Below are 17,243 nucleotides of genomic sequence, written 5' to 3'. Positions count from 1 at the left end.
TTTGCTTCGAGACTGCGGCGAACAGAAACGGGTAGACTTTATTGTTCGTCAAATGTGTAAAACGATCAATAGAAAACAAAAAAAAAATACCGGCGCGCATTTGTCACTTCGTAACCTGTGATCGTTCAGCAGGTGTTAAATCTTTTGCATATCACTGGACGGGGAACGAATAAAGTGTTAGCAAATTTGTACAATTCTGTCATTCCACTCGAGACTTCCTTGCTAGCTACACGCCATTGAGTCATGCTCCCAACACAGTATGACCACCGAAGGTCACAGTTTTCCACTGATGTGGGTCGCGCAGTGGCGAGTTCTGCTTTGCTCGACCGTTCCTGGGATGGACTTCCTTACGCCCCAGGGGATGGCAATACGTCATTTACTGGGGCCCAGTCACATGAGAGCGGCTACCGTGCACCTTTCTCCGACTTCACAAATACTGTTAGTAGATTCACCCAACAGTTCGCCAGACAACCCTGTGATGTCGTCATCAACGACCGAGCGTTTTCTTTGCCGCCGCGGATCGACACGCCTGAGTTCACCACTTACATGAACACTGCGTACACCGACCTTCCGTCCTTCAACCAATTCAGCGCAGAGAGTTTGCTGAAAACCGATGGGAAGTTCAAACATGGAAGAACCTATTTCAACGTAAGTACATTAACAAAATTTCGATGTTTGCAAAAAGTTGCTCTCCTTTGCGTTCCGCTCCGTGACAAATTAGAAACAGTGTTTGACTTGGTTATGGCAATGAAAATGACAGTTTATGCCTTATTTCCACAGGACAAGATTCGCCGCGTAATCCAGAAATATGGGGTGGACCGCGCTAACGATGGCAATTTTCAATCGGCAGTAAACGAGGTAAGAGAATTCATTCAGCGCTTTTCACCTATTGTTTCTTACTCGTTCTTACTGGTCCGTTTAGTGCTGGGTATCCGAAGCAAAAGACTAAAAAAAAAATCAAATGTAGTTTTTTTTAAATAGAAGTTTGAAAAAAGAGAAATGTGTTATTCGTTACTAAACTTTATTTATTCTATATCGATATCAGGTGTTGGTGTGGTGCCCAGCCTTAAGCAGCTACAATGGCATCAACGCCATCAAATTTCAAATCGGGAAGAGCGTGGCCAATGTCCGAAACAAGAGGAGAAAAAGGTACGTTCATTTTTTAGTATTAATAACCCTGTACAAAACATGACAAATTATTATGATGTACATAACATATATCGCAGTACTTGCCCTGAAATTGCATATAAAAGTTGTAAAAAATAAAAAATTAAAAAAATATATAAATGCACACATACAGAATACTGGTTCAACATGTAGTCACAACATGCTGTGCATCCTATGAGATTAGCCTTTGGTTACAATTTTTAAAGCTTCTTTTTGTTAATAATATGTAGGCACAGTGACTTATTGTTATGTTTTCTTTTAGGTAGGAGATAGCGGCAGGAACGTACCAAAAGGGGTTGTACAAAAGAATGGGAGAGACAAAGGCCAACCGGCGATCAACCACCGAACAAGCTAACCTCACCCCGCTGGCTCCAGTGACCGGGACCCCGCCGCCTCAACCCACAGTGACCCAGCCGGCTCAACCCACGGTGACCCAGTCGGCTCAACCCACGGTGACCCAGCCGCCTCAACCCACGGTGACCCAGCCGCCTCAACCCACGGTGACCCAGCCGCCTCAACCCACGGTGACCCAGCCGCCTCAACCCACGGTGACCCCGACGCCTCAACCCACTGTGACCCCGACGCCTCAACCCACGGTGACCCAGCCGCCTCAACCCACGGTGACCCAGCCGCCTCAACCCACGGTGACCCAGCCGCCTCAACCCACGGTGACCCAGCCGCCTCAACCCACGGTGACCCAGCTGGCTCAACCCACGGTGACCCAGCTGCCTCAACCCACGGTGACCCAGCCGCCTCAACCCACGGTGACCCAGCCGCCTCAACCCACGGAGACCCCGGCTCCAGTGACAGGGACCCCGCCAGCTCAGCCAACCTACTCTTCACTTCCACATGGGTATGTTTTAGTATTGGGTACTAAGTTACTTTATTTTCGTGAATATCTAAACCGGTAGAAAATTCTAGTCATAACTTGCTTTGTTGGAAAATGAGGCATGGAACAGATAGAAATTCGTTGCAACCATTGTCTTTCCATGAGATTAAAAAAAACATGTACAATTTAATGAATGAAGACCTTTATTGCACAATGAACTCTTCAAACAGTTCTTTTCTTTCGTGATCGTAAAAAGAGCAGTTTGACATAAACTGTGTTTCGTCCACCACGTTTGACGTGCATTGCTTGCAAGTTCTTTCACACACAGGTAGCTTCTGGTAACATTTCATATCTGTCTTTCCAATTACAGACAAAAAGTGGAGCTTCTAATTGGACCTGTCCACGTGGCGAATGGATACATCATACAAGACCCTTATGGTAAGAGTATGATTACAGATAGCATCTCTGTCGTTTGAACAAGTTGTTAACATAACATGGTGGTTTCCCACTCTATCAATAACCAGTTGGGCAGCCCTGGCTGTGCGTTCTGAACAGCCAAACCAATAAATAGATAAATAAATATCAATAACCTGCTATGTAATCATATTGTAAATCATGATGGTGATTTGGACTCTCAATTGAATTTCAGACACAACTGAGGAAGAGGCCGTGGTGGAAGTCTGCTTGACAGACCACGTGCAAACGGCGGAAGCACAGAACTTCCAGACGGAACTGGTGTCCACCTGGAGCAGAAGAGGAACTGGTGGGAAGTTCCTGAGGGACTGCACGGTAAGTCATCTCTGCGCATTCTAGTAGTATCGTTTTTCTAAAATAATCAGTTTCATGTCAAGGGCTTACTATTTTCCGCCGCACAGACGCTAGTTCACAAAGACAACAGCATAATAGTGATGGGCGATAAGTGTCCTGGAAATGTTTTGTTTTTTGTCCTCTCCAAGTGATTTCAAGTGGGAAGTCTTTTTTTTTACTTTACTGCACTTGTGGTAAAAGTCTAAAAACACGATTTTGACACTGAATGTTTACAGGTAGGTGGACTGGTCACCTGGGCCAAAGACGACCTGAGAGCGACTAAGAGCGGCGGGCGAGGGAGACCAAGGAAGCTAGCCAACCAGACTGGACCCGCTGAGAAGAGTGTGAAGCGTGCAAGAAAGGCAGTCGACCAACCCACAAACACAAACTACCCACCCAAGCCACTGAAGGCCGAAGACCTGGTAGCGGTAGCTTATAAGGAGGGGATGTACGTGGGGACAGTCAAGAAGGTGTTGGGGGGTAAGAGGGTCAAGGTAGCTTTCAACGATTATGTAGGCTCAGGTCTGTACAAGCCGCCCGCGAAGGACAAAAAAGAAACTATGGAACAACGCTTTGTTATAGCCGTGGGATTCCCAGTTGACAAGTTGAGGGGGGGGAAGATCAGGGTGCATGACAGGGGGGCACTTGTTAAGGAGTACAAGAAGTACGTCAAGGCTTATGGTCTGTAAGAAAACATGTTGCAGTAGTTGGTAGTTAGTCATTATTTGTTAACTAATGTTAGCTAGTTATATATAGTTTTTAGTTATTGTTATTTTTGCAGAATATTTTTTTAAATAAGTTACGACGTCAGCCAGTTAGATATGTGTCTGTAAAACATTTTGTTGTTGTAACGTAAACAAGTTGTATATATTTGCCCAATAAATGTCTTCAAAATAAATATCTTCATTACATTTGCCAAGAAGATTATGTTTTGAACTTTTGAGTTATGTCATGTTGGAACGGTTGTGTGTGGGTGTGTATGTTTCTAAGATAAGTCCAACATATGTTTTCAAGGCCGGAAAAACAGATACTTGATACTTCATAACAGTCATCTTTCATGATTACGTGACTCCGTACGCAACGCTCTCAGCAAGGAGGCACTAGTATTATCTATCCTCATTATTCTCAGTCAAACAGAATTCCTAGAAGAATTCCTAGAATGAAAGTAGTGTTACAATCAATCAAGCAATTTTGATAAAATCCACTTGACGATTCGGGTAGTGCCGCGGCCGGCCTTTGATCTGAAAGTACGTTGTGTGTCGTATCGGACTTAGATGGTCAATCATTTGCAGCGAACGTAGTTGTCTTGGGAGAACTAGCTGCCGTCGCGTGTGTATCAAGGATCATACAAAAGCTAAACATTCTTTTAACTTCATTCCTATCTATTATTATCATCAGTTCCCCAATGATGTCTGAAACATCGCAGATTTTCAAATCAAAACACATCTGAAACATCGGTCGCCATATTTTTCCTTTGTTCTTGACGAGCTTGGCTTGGGATCAAGACGCCGACAAAAAGAAAAAAAAACATGCCCACAGTTTCTATAAATTGCTCTGTGCTCAGATTGTCGTCCATCCTGTCTTTGACGGTCATAATTCTGAATCGATGTTTGCACTTCCATAGAAAGGCCCTTTGTAACAAATAACCGAAAACCGACGCTTCTTAAAAGCTTGTTGTGACTCGCTTGGGATTTCACAAGCAGCATGGGAAAATACTTTTTTTTTAAGAAAATAAAAACACTCATTCTCGTTGAATAAATAAAGTATGAAATCACACACTCGTTAAATATGTGTCTTTTTTATTCATGCAACTTATGTGATGAGTAATTGTGTATTTTTGCACGGTTAAATTTGAGCACAATTACACCGCAAGTCGCATTTCCACCCATACTATAATCGACTGTCCCAATGACCCCGATGACCTCCAAGGCGCCGCCATCTTCTTATCAGTGCCGCCGCCGAACTAAACACCTATTTCTCCGTGATTTCGCGCTAATTAATTAACATTGTCTTAACCTTTTCGAGATTTTTCTAACCATGCAAAAATGATTGATATTGCTTTGTCGACTGTCGGTAAATTCGACGAAAAAAATTGTTACAGCCACGCGTTATTACTTGAGCTACCGCCAAGTACTCGCTCGCGAACTCCCGATTTGCCCAAACTCGCGAAATTAAGTGCTCGCGAACAGTATATTATTCGGGTTCGGATTTCCGATAAATACCATATTTAGAACCATCGGCAGTAAAACGTTTCCTATGCAAATGAGGCTAGGAGAGACGTCGGCACCTCCTATTCCAGCGGTGCGAGGACATAATGGCCACTACATTAAAATTGCGTGTTCTCTGGCGTTTGTTTCGCACGGAATGGCCGCTTTTGCCGCGACCGCGCGGGAGACTGTCTTACAAACAACTGCACGCGCACGAGTTGAAGCGATCATCCAGTACAAAAGCAAGAGCGTGCTCCATTCTGTATACGCTGGCTAGCACGTCGCTTCAGGTAGGGGGCTTTCGCTTGCCTCAAAATTATGCACGTCCACACAGCGCCGGCAGCGTGCTGAGGGGCGTGTTTTTCGTTGACGCGCGAGTTTTCACAGGTGATTACTTTAAACAATAGGGATCCATCTAATAAAATAGCGGTTCTAAAGCGATAGTAAGGCGCTATTTTGCGATAGTTGAGCGATGTAAAAAGAACAATGCCTACTGAGAAGCGATAGCAGCCTATCGCATTTGTCCGTTAGCGATAGTGTAGGGATTTTTGGCTCTACTAGTGATAGAGGAGGAGGGCATAATACAAGCTGTTTACGGTTTTCCCTTCCTCCTGTACCTGAAGTGTGTTTATGTATTTTTTTCTGTATTGTTTCATGTATTTTGTGAAAATGAATAAACAAACAAACAATCCCACGTGATCACTGTCACCAAAACGTCATTATTGCTTAGTAGATACTTGAAGTAGTAACTGTTGTGGTTCCTCCCCAGATGAAGAGATGAAGATTGGTGTGGAGAGGTTCACGGACCAGGTGCAGAGGTTCTCTGACAAAGACAAAGAAAAAGGTATGCACCCATTACAGAGAAATAATTGATAATCATTATGATGTGCGCCTGCATTTCTGAAAAAATGTGTTATCATCTTTATATTTTTTAGCCAAGTTTCCCAGTTATTGTTTTGGCAGTGTAAATGTACTAGCAAACATTCCCATTTTTAAATGATGGTCATTCAGCGAGTTGGAACCTTTGTAGATTATCAATAAAGATTTCAATCGAGAATAATGATACTACTTTATCATATTTACTACATTTCAAATATTCTTATGTCTCAAGTCAAGGAGGTTTTTCGTGAGAATCTGGGAGATGCAGAGACTGAAACTCTTTTCCAGGACGCCAGCAAGTTGGCCAAGGAGGAGGATGAAAGTGAGAAATGTTTTTGTTGTGATTACATTCCTTGTGCCAGTGGATGACTTGCACAAAACTTTTACCTGTTATTCTTATTATGCCAAATATGTGTTGAAAGTAAAGTTGAATTGAATTGAATTGAATTCTACATGTAAAAATGAAATAAAGGAAGGTGAGAGAAAGGGTGAATGGAGAGGTTTAACCGACGTATATAACATTAAGTCAGTTTTGTATATAAGTCAATTTTTCATGATATTGTTTAGATTATTATCTCAGACTGATATTCTTGCTAAGTGTGATGGCTGTTTATTCACTTCCGAAAATCAGAGTGACTGTAACACTAGGATACATGGATGACCATAATGATGATCAAGGATAGTGGTTTACGACAATTCAGACTTTCTAGGTCATGTTCATTGATGTGATTGGTCATTTTTTCTTTGCTTGCTTGTAACTTGTTTTTCTTTGTACATTTGTGTATGATTCATTCGCACCAGTAATATATCACAGGAAAACAGTGACTAGACCCTGAGTGAGCCCCCCTGGCTATAGTAAACAGATATAAGACCTCATACCTCCATGAAATATCTAGAACTTTTCATCTTGTCACATTGATTATGCAACTGAGGCTGTAGTTAGTATAATCAATTTTATTGCTGACCAATTATTCCATGTTAACATTCTATCATAAATCATGCAAATGACCTGCACATTTACATGATTTAGATCTAAGCTTACACATGCCACAAGTAGGTAATCCACACTATTTACATGTACATGTACCACTATGGAATAATTACACAAATTCACTTTAGCGGAACTGTAGCCCTTGGGCCTGAGGCTGTCCGCCAACCTCCGAAATCGTAAAAGAAACTCCGGTCCGAGACCTTAAGGCCAATCATGGAAAACTCTAGAATTACAGAATTCCCTCATTAATTATGCAAATCAGGTCCTGATTTGCATATTCTTCATGCCATTGTGTACATCTCTGTTGAAACTTTTAACCTGCATACTGAATCATGGAAATTTGTCCTTTTGCTTAGTTCTTTAGTAAACTGTTATTCTTGAAATATTTTGACAAAAATGCACCTGCAGTTCCAGAGCAAGCTGCTAGGTGGCAAAACCGACACATCTTCTCTCTTCCATCAAAGGCTAGCTGCCACCAAAATATTGGCACCATTGCATCCCCGGAAAAATGATACAAAATATGTAACCTCATCAAATAAACAATATACACCTCATCAAATAAACAACATACACCTCACAGTCATTCTATATGATTGTGCTGTTTGAATAACACCCCACCTAAAACAAATGCAAGCAAGACAACCTAAGACAAATTTTTTGTCCACAATAGCTGATTTGATGTACTAGTAACTGTTAATCTATTTCTTTACTGTCAATATACAGAGCTGAAGGAGCTAAGGAACGATGTAGGCTTCCAAGATGATGAGAAAAAGGCTTTCAAGGAGTTGGTTTCTGATGTCGTTAAAGGTGCTAATGCAGAAGCAGAAGGTATGAACTTATCTTTGCATATAAATCTAAGATCTACCTCTTACAGGAGAAAAGTTTAGGACATTCATTTTCACTTGGAATGAATGTCAGCATGTTCTTTTCTTTTCTCAATAATTGATATCTAAAGACTTATAGGCAATTGATCGAATATGTTATGATGGCCTGTTGCATGAAAACAATTCCCAGGACATGTATTGTATAATCAAGAATCACAGTGTTCTCACAAGAGTCCCACATGAGAGTTCACACCCAGTAAATCATCAAGCTCCATAGGATTGTACAGTGTTTGTGTTACTGTCTTATACATGAATCTCCACAGTATGAAATATATGATTTTGGTTTGTTTCTCACACTCTCTCACACCTCTCTTTATCTCCTTCAGACTCTCACTTTTGCTGGACCTTGGTCATTCACACCTATTCCTTAACCTCCCATTGAGGCCCATCAGTGTAGATATATTTTCAACAACAGTGGTTTTACTCTGTATTTCTTTTTTCCAACAGGAGATACTGAGTTGGCTTTGATGGCACATGCAGAAGAGAGGGTGGAGCAATTAAATGAGGATGATAAGAAACAATGTAAGTTTGGTTTTCTTAACCTTTAATGATTAGACCCATAAAAAAAGATCCCATACCTCAAAAATAAACACAGATTAACCTTATACTTCGTTCAGCCTCCTGAATACTTTACATGTTTGTTTGTTGCTTTCTTTCAGTACGGGCCATGATAGCCAGCCGCTATGGGGAAGAACAGGCAAGAAGGATCTTTGATACGGCTGAAACCATTGAAATGGAAGAGGAGGACAAGAATCAAGCCAACCAGTAGCCGACCACATGTGTAATCTCCTCCGTGTAATGCTGTCAACAGAAGCAGCAAGTTTATAAAGTGATGTTGAGGATGCTTCCAAAATATCGCGTTATTTGTACTGTGTAGTATTGTCGCTACATCTTGACTGATATAAGTTGATTTACCAGTGTTACAGGCCTAGGATGCCAACTATTCATTTTCCTATTCATTTTGAACGATCAATTAACCATTCCACTCTGCAACACACCCAGTAAGTAATGTCAACACCAAGCAAAAGAATATGATGATACACATGTAACCCAAATTAATACTCAACAGTCAATACGTAGTACCTAGTGTGTATTTAACATACATCATAATTCACTGAATAAAGTCGGTGCTGTAATACACCGTATGACTATGACTATGACTGAATAAAGTCGGAATGGTTCTCCCACGCTAGTAAATTGTCTTTTTCAGGTTGAAAGTTCTCTGGGTAGTCGTCAATTCTAGATCTCTTGAGTAAAATAGTGAAATGTCCTGTCTTAAGTTGCCCTTTCCTCTTGTGTGTCTTTGTTGGAGAAGCGTTTGATAAACCGGTCCCATAGTGTGCTATGTTTTCTCATTTCTCTCTCTTTCTCTCGGATATCTTCATCACTGAGCAGGACGTTTTTGCGTCGGAGATAGAACCTGTTGAAGTTGGCGACAATGGCGGGTGAAGGTATCGCGAGGACAATAAAGCCACACAGGACACACATCAGCCCTCCTAACTTCCCACCAAGGCTTCTTGGGTACACGTCACCGTAGCCTACCGTCGTCATGGTAAATACAGCCCAATAAAAAGTTTCCGGGATACTTTGAAAGTCTGTCTCAGCGTGATTCATGTCTGCAAAATACACGATACTTCCAAAGAGAATCATGAGAATAGACATGAAGAAAACAAGCATGATGACGGAACCCATGCTCGCGAGTAAGGTTAGGATGATTAGGCGCATGCCTGTGATGTGGCGAGTGAGCTTGCAAATCCTGAAGACCCGAACGACACGAAGGATTCTCATGATCAAAGCGCCGCTTCCCGATGTCTCTATGTTCGCGACTATTAGAATATTGGTAGCGAAGTATGGCAGGATGGCAACAAGGTCTAAAATGTTCAAAATGTCCTTTAAGAATGTCCTTGGGTCCGGGCATGCGTAGAAGCGGATGACCAGCTCGAAACAGAACCAGATAATACAAGCTGTTTCCACGCGGAAGAAGCTGCTACTGTACGCCGTTGTCAGTCGATCGGACAGTGTGTCATCCTGACCGAACTTTAACACATTCTGCTCGCTGTACGTCGGTATTGTCTCTACGCAGAAGGCAGCAATGGATACAAAAATAACGGATATCGAAATAAAAGCTACAATTCGTGCCGCCAGCGAGGTCTGGGGGTATTCGAAGGCAATCCAGATGGCTCTCTGTGGCTCAGACTCCGGTAAGACATCAACTTCCAACGGGTCGACTTTTTGACTACAACCGTCTGTTTCCAGAAAGTTTTGAATCACGTCCTGGCCCATATCGAAGTACTTCAACTCGTTGAAGAACACATCCATGGGAACACTGTGAGGCCGGGTCATTTTTCCTGTTTGATAGTAGCGAAAGATTGCTTCGAAGCTCGGCCGATGGCGATCTATGAAGTACTCGTCATTGTCCTGACAGTAAAACCCCTGCCTGCGTTCTTTATCTCCGAGAAGCGTATCTGGATAACGTTGTAGAATGTATTCCCTAGTCTCAAACATGAGGCCACTGACGTTGAGGCATATCTGTCGGTTCATGTCTACGATACCGCTTTCCTCTCTCGGATTGCCATGTACCGGATCCGGTGTTGGATGCAGAAATGGAAATGTTTCTTCGTAGATGTCTTCACTTTGTTCATCTTGATATTGATGTTTTGAAATGACTGGAATGACTGGAATAGTGGTGACAAACCTAGCCATGTTACTTCTTTGGAGAATAGTGTCAGGGAACTTGTTTTCAAGGGTTGCTACGGCAGTAATCTGAAATCCAGAAATGGAACTGATTTACACACAATAATCATGCAGTTTAGTTGGTGATTGCGGTAATCTATAACACTTGAACAGAATGGCAACACTAGGTGATATATTACACTCCATGGGCATTACGTATAGTGGGGTAGATCTATTCATGCTTTAATAGGTTACACATCCAAGCCTGATATCTATTGCAATATATGCTCACATTTACATCATTTTATTTCATACATTGAGCGGTTAAAATGGCGCAGAAACAAATTGGGCTAGGATTAAGTAAAATAGTAACCCTCAAAAATTAGACTTCACGGCGTCCTCGCACCACTGCACCTTGAATGATGGTATGGAATGGAGTAGAGTTGCTTCATCTTATTACGTAGAAAAGTGACCAAAAAATTGACTTTGATAAGTGGAGTTCTACAACCCTGACGCTGATATTGCTTAGGCTGCCTTTTTAAAGCACAGATAGTTCCTCGCGATTTTAAGAGTATACTTTATTGATTATTCTATTAAGTTTGATTTGAAAACCAACTACAGTCTTATCAATCGCTTTAAACGACAGACTTCAGTTAGAGGTGATTTTGTGGACATATAATGGATGTTTGATGTGTTGTATTTTCTGACAGTACATGTTCTAGGCCAAGCCTTTCTTTAATCACAGGTAATTTTGTCTCCATACGAGAAATGTGGGAATTGTTGATGGCGTTTTCGTTCCGGTGACAGCGGATATCTACTGGGGTTGAGATAGTCTCTACCAGACTCTATAGGTCGCTAGGAAAACATAGAAATGGAGCAAATAGAGATAAGCCGGCCAGCGGCTGCGAACAGCTTGCGACCTACGGTGCATTTCGTAGTGAGAAAATGATTGTTCTGGACGGCTGACTCACCTGGTGTGCAATGACTCTATTTGTCCAATTTCTACAATTAGACCACCGATCTACGAAGCCTGGTAGAGGCTTGGGCTGAGATACTAAGGTCCGGTGCAGAGCGGACTCACTGCCTCAAAATGAAAGGGAGAGACGTCTGTCCTGGTGGGTGATTAGGATTAAATCACGAGCGAAACCACTGGCAGTTTTATGCTGAGTGGGCCGGGGGTAGTTACATACTTCTTTCTCTGCAAAGAGGAAGGGTATGGAAGCTAAACACACCCGGTGGACTGGCCCCCTGCTGTAGCGACCTATGTATGTGTGACCCCAGGGCTTAGAAACGGAGACGGGTGCCGGGCTTACTCATTACAATGTGATGTATGGCAACTTTAGCTTTAGCTTCAGTTTAACTTTCAGCAACAAAGATGGGCGAGATAATATTAATGGTAGAGTGAACTTGCAGTGGCACTCGTAGCTCAGTTTCCCTATCTAAAAGACAAAACATATTGCCCAGTCATCAGTGACGTTATTCAGGTGCCATGCCTCCCCGCCAATCATGACTCATGAAAGTACAAAAGACACTGCTACAGTATTTATAACAACAAGTTTCATTAAGACTTTATATGCAGTGTCCTGAAACGGATTAAGTTCCCTACATTTCATGCAGGTCAGGTTTCGGAATTTCATGGATTTTTTTCAAGGGCACCTGGCCACCTTCTGTGGCCCTTTCAAACAAATATGCGTCTCTATGAGATGCACTCTTTGGAATTCAGGTTAAGAGATTGGAAGTGCATTGGTCTGAGGTTCACATTGCAGGCAATATTTGCGTCCAAAAACGTACAGGAAACGACTTCAGACTAGCCATGATGACAAATTGCAGACAATTACAAACTAGGTCGCAAGGCATAATACAACTTTCTTTGATGCTTTGATGATCACTTCTCTTAAAATCTCAGAGAAGAGAAAGTCACATGTAAAAACATTCTTTGCATAAACTTCCATTGATCGTTACCGAAAGAGGATAGTTGTCAACCACATCCCCAAATACGCGTTTTTACATACTGCACGTGGATATGTGTAACTTTTGGCTTTAAAGGTCAAGACACCAAGCTACAAGTTACTCACCAGTCATTTGGTGTAGAAGCATGTTTGTTTTCAACTCGACATCCTCAGGTTCAGATACAACCACTTCTACTTCAAGTCAAGCTCACTCTTCACTACGAGTGTTCTGGTAGATGACGTTTTTCTCTGCAGCATATGTCGGAGTGTCCAGTAGACCTGCCCAACCACCTGTTCCTCAGCAGTTGTTGTGACACAAAAGCCCGCAAAGATTGTCCCTTCTGTCTCCAATAGCCTGAAGGGGGCTAGTTGCGGACTACAATGGGCGTTTGAAACGCATCCTTTATTATATTATGTGCTGTATGCAGATATTCGACAGTACCTACAGAGATTTGTAGGAGGAACTGTTTCTCAGATTAGGAAGTAGGAAGCAAATGATCTGAATTGAAATACGCCCCCTTGAAAGATAAACTAGTTTTCAAGGTGTCGAGACATCTGAGACCACTTTAAAGCCTAACTGATCACTTACGTAAATGTTGGAAGGTGATAATGATTGTATGTCTTAAGTTACTTGCTGGTGATTTTAAACAGGAGCGTGTTAGCCATGTGTGGCATTAATTATACCCTTTAGATCCATGAATACCTAGCGTTAATGGTTAGGTCAGTGATTACACCGGGAAACAAAGCCTCCTCAGGAGAAGTTTGCTTGCATGCTGTGCGTGCTGATTACCCACGATTCATTGTTGTTAAACAGGTTGTGTCCTCGTGCCTAGATGTGTCAAAGGTCAATGAACCGCCCAGTGAACCTTGATTGGCCCTCAGCATTACTGTGTATGATTCGATGCAGGTGATTCGATGTGAAAAATCTGTTGACACGTTCACACTCTGACGTGCTGTGCTTGACGAACCGTATATAAAAGAAGGCCAGCCTGATATTTAACGAAATGAGCTACTCATTTTACGTAATTTCAAATTCCCTACCCATGACTCATTCTTCTTATGTTATATACACGTAATTGTGAACGTCAAATGTGAACGAAAATCATTAGTTGCTTTTAAAACTCATCCATCGTTTTATTTGAAGTAGATCTGTTTGTCATGATCCAGTAGGGGAGCAAGCATTCAGTAAATGGGTAGCTAGGCAGTGAAGTCATCGTTGATTTTATAGACAACATAGTTTTGCAACACACCATCACTCCCATTCACCAATCAGGTCGCTCTGACGTCACAGTGGCTGGAAAACCGGTTTGATGTGACCCCATACACCATGCGTCAGTAGTCATCTAATCTGAACACTGTTGTTTGGGCGACTCGTTTTTTTTAAATCTCGGCTCAGGTTGTGATCGAAATGAAGTGTTCCTTTCTAATCATACTGTTGCTGGGAACCACGCTGTCCTGCTTGGAGTCTGCACCTCAAAGTTTCGATACAGAATCAGTGTCTAAACGTACGTATAGAACGGACTCAGGTTCGGTGTGGTTACGTTGGTGACAACTACTTCGCTGATCAGTTTATTGCAGTTTTGGTTTGGCTTGGTTATACAAATCTCCATTAGTGACTGATTTGTCACTATTCTTCATGGAGTCAAGTGCATATGGTATAATTGTACAACAAAAAAACTCATAGCACAGAATGTATATCGTTCTCAGTAGAAAGTGTATTCTCAGATCTCGTTTGTATGCTTTTATAGAACAGGAAACTAACTTAAGTACTTAACTGTATTTGGTACGACATGGTTTACATCTTCATCAACATTGATCTAGTGTTGAGCATACTGAAAGCAGAGAAGGGACTTAAATGGAATGACCAGGCGGAAGAGGGCATAGAGACGATCATCGAAGACGAGGAGGGCGGCCAAGATCCTGAACAAGAATGTAGGCAGCCATTCCATTGGTGGTGATTTGTTTTCTGATAGACTGTAATGTGACACATATGTATATGTTGTTAGTTGGCTCTTCATAGTATCTGGTATCATTTTGCCAGGCGTAGATGTGACAGGAGTTGGATTCCTAGTTCGGTGAGGGTAAAATGTACGAGCCACAATGAGCTGCATACAGTTGTTCAAAACAGAAAAAAAATCTCCCATTCGGTTTAATAATAAAAATGCCCACAAGGCTCTCGGATAGACCATGGAGTACAATAGCTATCATTTCTGTTTTCCAAGAAGCTGATATTGTTGTCTCTTAAATCAGAACGTTAACTCTCTTAACGTTAACCTATGTCCACTCAATTCTTCTCGGCAGCGGAAATCGTCAAGGATGAGATTGCTATGGCATTCAAGAGGATCCTGATGCTCGACCCGAGCGCCGAGATGCAAAGTATACATTGTTTTCTTTTCTTTAAAAAAATCAAAACAGACAGTCGTATAATAAAACGTGACCAAATGATAGAAATGTGCATTCAAAATTTTGTTATGATCAAACAAGCCTATTGTGCAGATATGTTTTGAAAATATTTTTTTTTTAAATCAATTTTAGTGAAAGATCAGTTCCGAAGCATCCTTGGACATGACAAAGCCGAAGCAGTCTTTCAGGAGGCGGAGAAGATAATGTGGCAGGAGCTTCAAGGTAGAATTGTTACTCATCTAATTTCTTTTTTCTCTTTATACTTTTGTAAAAAAAAAAAAAAAAAAAGGAATCATACACCGTAACTGCTTCCTAAGAGACTATCTTTCAATGCCTTCTTAGCGACACTCCGTGCGATATTTTACAGCAGCAACAGGCGGATAAAGTTCACTAAGGCTACTTTACCCTAATAAAATATAATGTAGGAGCTAATGTCACATCTCTTACCTGTGTTGAACTTGAACACCATTTCTTATCCTGACAGAGCAAGCGAAGATTGACCAAGAGTTGGGACTCAAGACGAGCGAAAAGAAGGCCTTCAGCAAGTTGGTGAAGGACGTGGAGCATGGGAAAGATCCACTTCACGAACGTAAGATATACGTTTTAAATGCGCTTATGTATTCCGTCTATACATCTATGCATACAGGCATAACGACGGTGGTCTCTTAATGTTTCTTGTCACTCTTGTTTAGGTTCAAAAATAGAAAAGAAAATCAAAGAAGACGCTGCCAAGATACTTTCACTGGCCCCTGAGGAGCAAGAAGAAGGTAAGTTTTGCCTCTGTTTGCCTACATCAGAAAAGCAACGTCACATAATTTAGGCATGTGTTCGTTCCCTGCAAATGCTATTAGGGTTTTGATAAAAAATGCAGTTAAAGTTACAGCTTCCTTTATGTTGCAAATGTTCTTTGCAAAGTTTTGGAAACTTCAAATGTTTGTTTACTTTATAGAGAAAAACCGGTTCTATGCAGAGTACGGAGAAGAGACGGGAGAGAAAGTGTTCCAAGCGATCAGAATCATCCACGAAGAGGCGGAAAAGAAAGGCAAGTAGTGATCCAAAGCTTTGGATATTGGCTGAAGTGTCGCATCTCTAAAATGATAGTCTGAGAAAACATGCATATGGTAGCGGTCAACACTAACAATGATCAGGAAGATTGTTACTAATTCAAGACTAACAACAAGCTTCATGGACACGACAAATAGTGCAGTCACTTGTGTATGGCCAACTATAAACTACAACAAAAAGAAAGAATACAGAATATATTTTACACTTTTACTAATTAAACAATATAGGATAATAAGACAATGTAGGATAATAGGGGAAAACCTCTATACAATCAGGTGGGGCTAAACGTGTTACTACCTTTTCTAATCAAAAAGCAATCTTTTATGTAATTACCTATCTTAGCATTATGAGGACTGTCGGATCTAAAATATAGTCAAATCTACTTCTGGTATCTAGAATCTTGAAATCTGTAGTATTTAGACATAGGAATGTGAGTAACGTATTGCGTAACATATCATACATAGGGCATTCCATGACGAAGTGAAATTCATTTTCAATTTGCTTTGGACAAAATGGGCAGAACCTTTGGTCAGGGGCTACATTGTGGTATCTTCCTGTTTCAATATTTAATTTATGACTACTGATTCTTAACCGTGTTATGGATTTATGAATGGCATGGGGGTCAGAGGAAAAATTCTTTGAGTTTGATGTATTTTTCTTGCTCATGAAGAGAAGAACCAAGTCAACCGATATCCACTTCTGTTTCCTTCAGCTGCTGCGTCTGAAGTCGCACATCAGGAGCTGCAGGAGCCAGCTGCTGCTACCAGCTAGAGGCTGGAGCGAGGGATCAATGGGCCATGGGGTCTTTGAGACATATCTTTACTGTTTACATTAGTAAACAGAAGGTATATATAAGATTCTTGGATCTAACGTGATTTTTGAAACTGGGAATATTGGCAATGCTAAAATTTACAATATGTTCACAAGATCCGAGCCAAACAATACTTCGCATTTGACGGACCCAAGGGATAATTTATATCTAAAGAACATGTCTTGTAACGGAAACAGCTTGTCTTAGAACAAGTATGTCAGAATTACGCTATTTTCATGACTTGCTACAGAACATGAGTGATTGTCCACGCCTATAGGAAGTAACAATACTCTGTATTGATATTACATGTACTTGCTACTGAAGTAAATAAAACTTATACTGATGATGAGTGAATGAATGAAGATCTGCATTGTACATTTTTGCTTTCTAACAAGCTAAGTACAGGTCAAGGTGAATAGGATACATCTAGTAATTCTAAGTATAATTTGTGTAGGGTGTGATACATGACTAAGACTACAAAGATGAAGTACACGTTACTTGGTGTTACCACAAAGAATGAAAATAACGGTGTATTCATCCATGGCAATTTGTTAGTCTAACCCCCATCAGTGTATTGT

At 41.3% G+C, this 17,243-nt stretch overlaps 3 protein-coding genes across 3 annotated transcripts in view; 2 read left to right on the top strand and 1 right to left on the bottom strand.

Moving 5' to 3' along the window:
• The window catches only part of LOC118415049, a gene marked incomplete in the record, with an annotated part of 38,379 nt that extends 29,461 nt beyond the window's left edge, over window positions 1-8,918 (top strand). The window contains 5 exon segments of the mRNA XM_035819429.1: window positions 5,780-5,854; window positions 6,122-6,211; window positions 7,604-7,708; window positions 8,212-8,286; window positions 8,424-8,918. Coding sequence (XP_035675322.1) covers window positions 5,780-5,854; window positions 6,122-6,211; window positions 7,604-7,708; window positions 8,212-8,286; window positions 8,424-8,533 — 455 coding nt within the window.
• Window positions 8,644-12,838, bottom strand: LOC118415046 (potassium voltage-gated channel subfamily A member 10-like). Its single transcript, XM_035819426.1, has 2 exons — window positions 12,513-12,838; window positions 8,644-10,527 (listed from the first exon to the last, which is right to left on the bottom strand). Exon 2 carries the CDS (start codon window positions 10,465-10,467, stop codon window positions 9,040-9,042), a length of 1,428 nt encoding a protein of 475 aa, XP_035675319.1. The 5' UTR covers window positions 10,468-10,527; window positions 12,513-12,838; the 3' UTR covers window positions 8,644-9,039.
• An 877-nt stretch (window positions 12,839-13,715) lies between these two features.
• Window positions 13,716-17,027, top strand: LOC118415048. Its single transcript, XM_035819428.1, has 8 exons — window positions 13,716-13,891; window positions 14,208-14,318; window positions 14,688-14,762; window positions 14,922-15,011; window positions 15,274-15,378; window positions 15,482-15,556; window positions 15,739-15,831; window positions 16,567-17,027. Exons 1-8 carry the CDS (start codon window positions 13,795-13,797, stop codon window positions 16,623-16,625), a joined length of 705 nt encoding a protein of 234 aa, XP_035675321.1. The 5' UTR covers window positions 13,716-13,794; the 3' UTR covers window positions 16,626-17,027.
• Window positions 17,028-17,243: the final 216 nt, after the last annotated feature.

The sequence above is a fragment of the Branchiostoma floridae genome, chromosome 4, assembly GCF_000003815.2.
Source record: "Branchiostoma floridae strain S238N-H82 chromosome 4, Bfl_VNyyK, whole genome shotgun sequence".
NCBI lineage: Eukaryota > Metazoa > Chordata > Leptocardii > Amphioxiformes > Branchiostomatidae > Branchiostoma > Branchiostoma floridae.
Note: the sequence above shows the minus strand (reverse complement) of the source record. Positions and strands in the feature narration are given on the sequence as shown.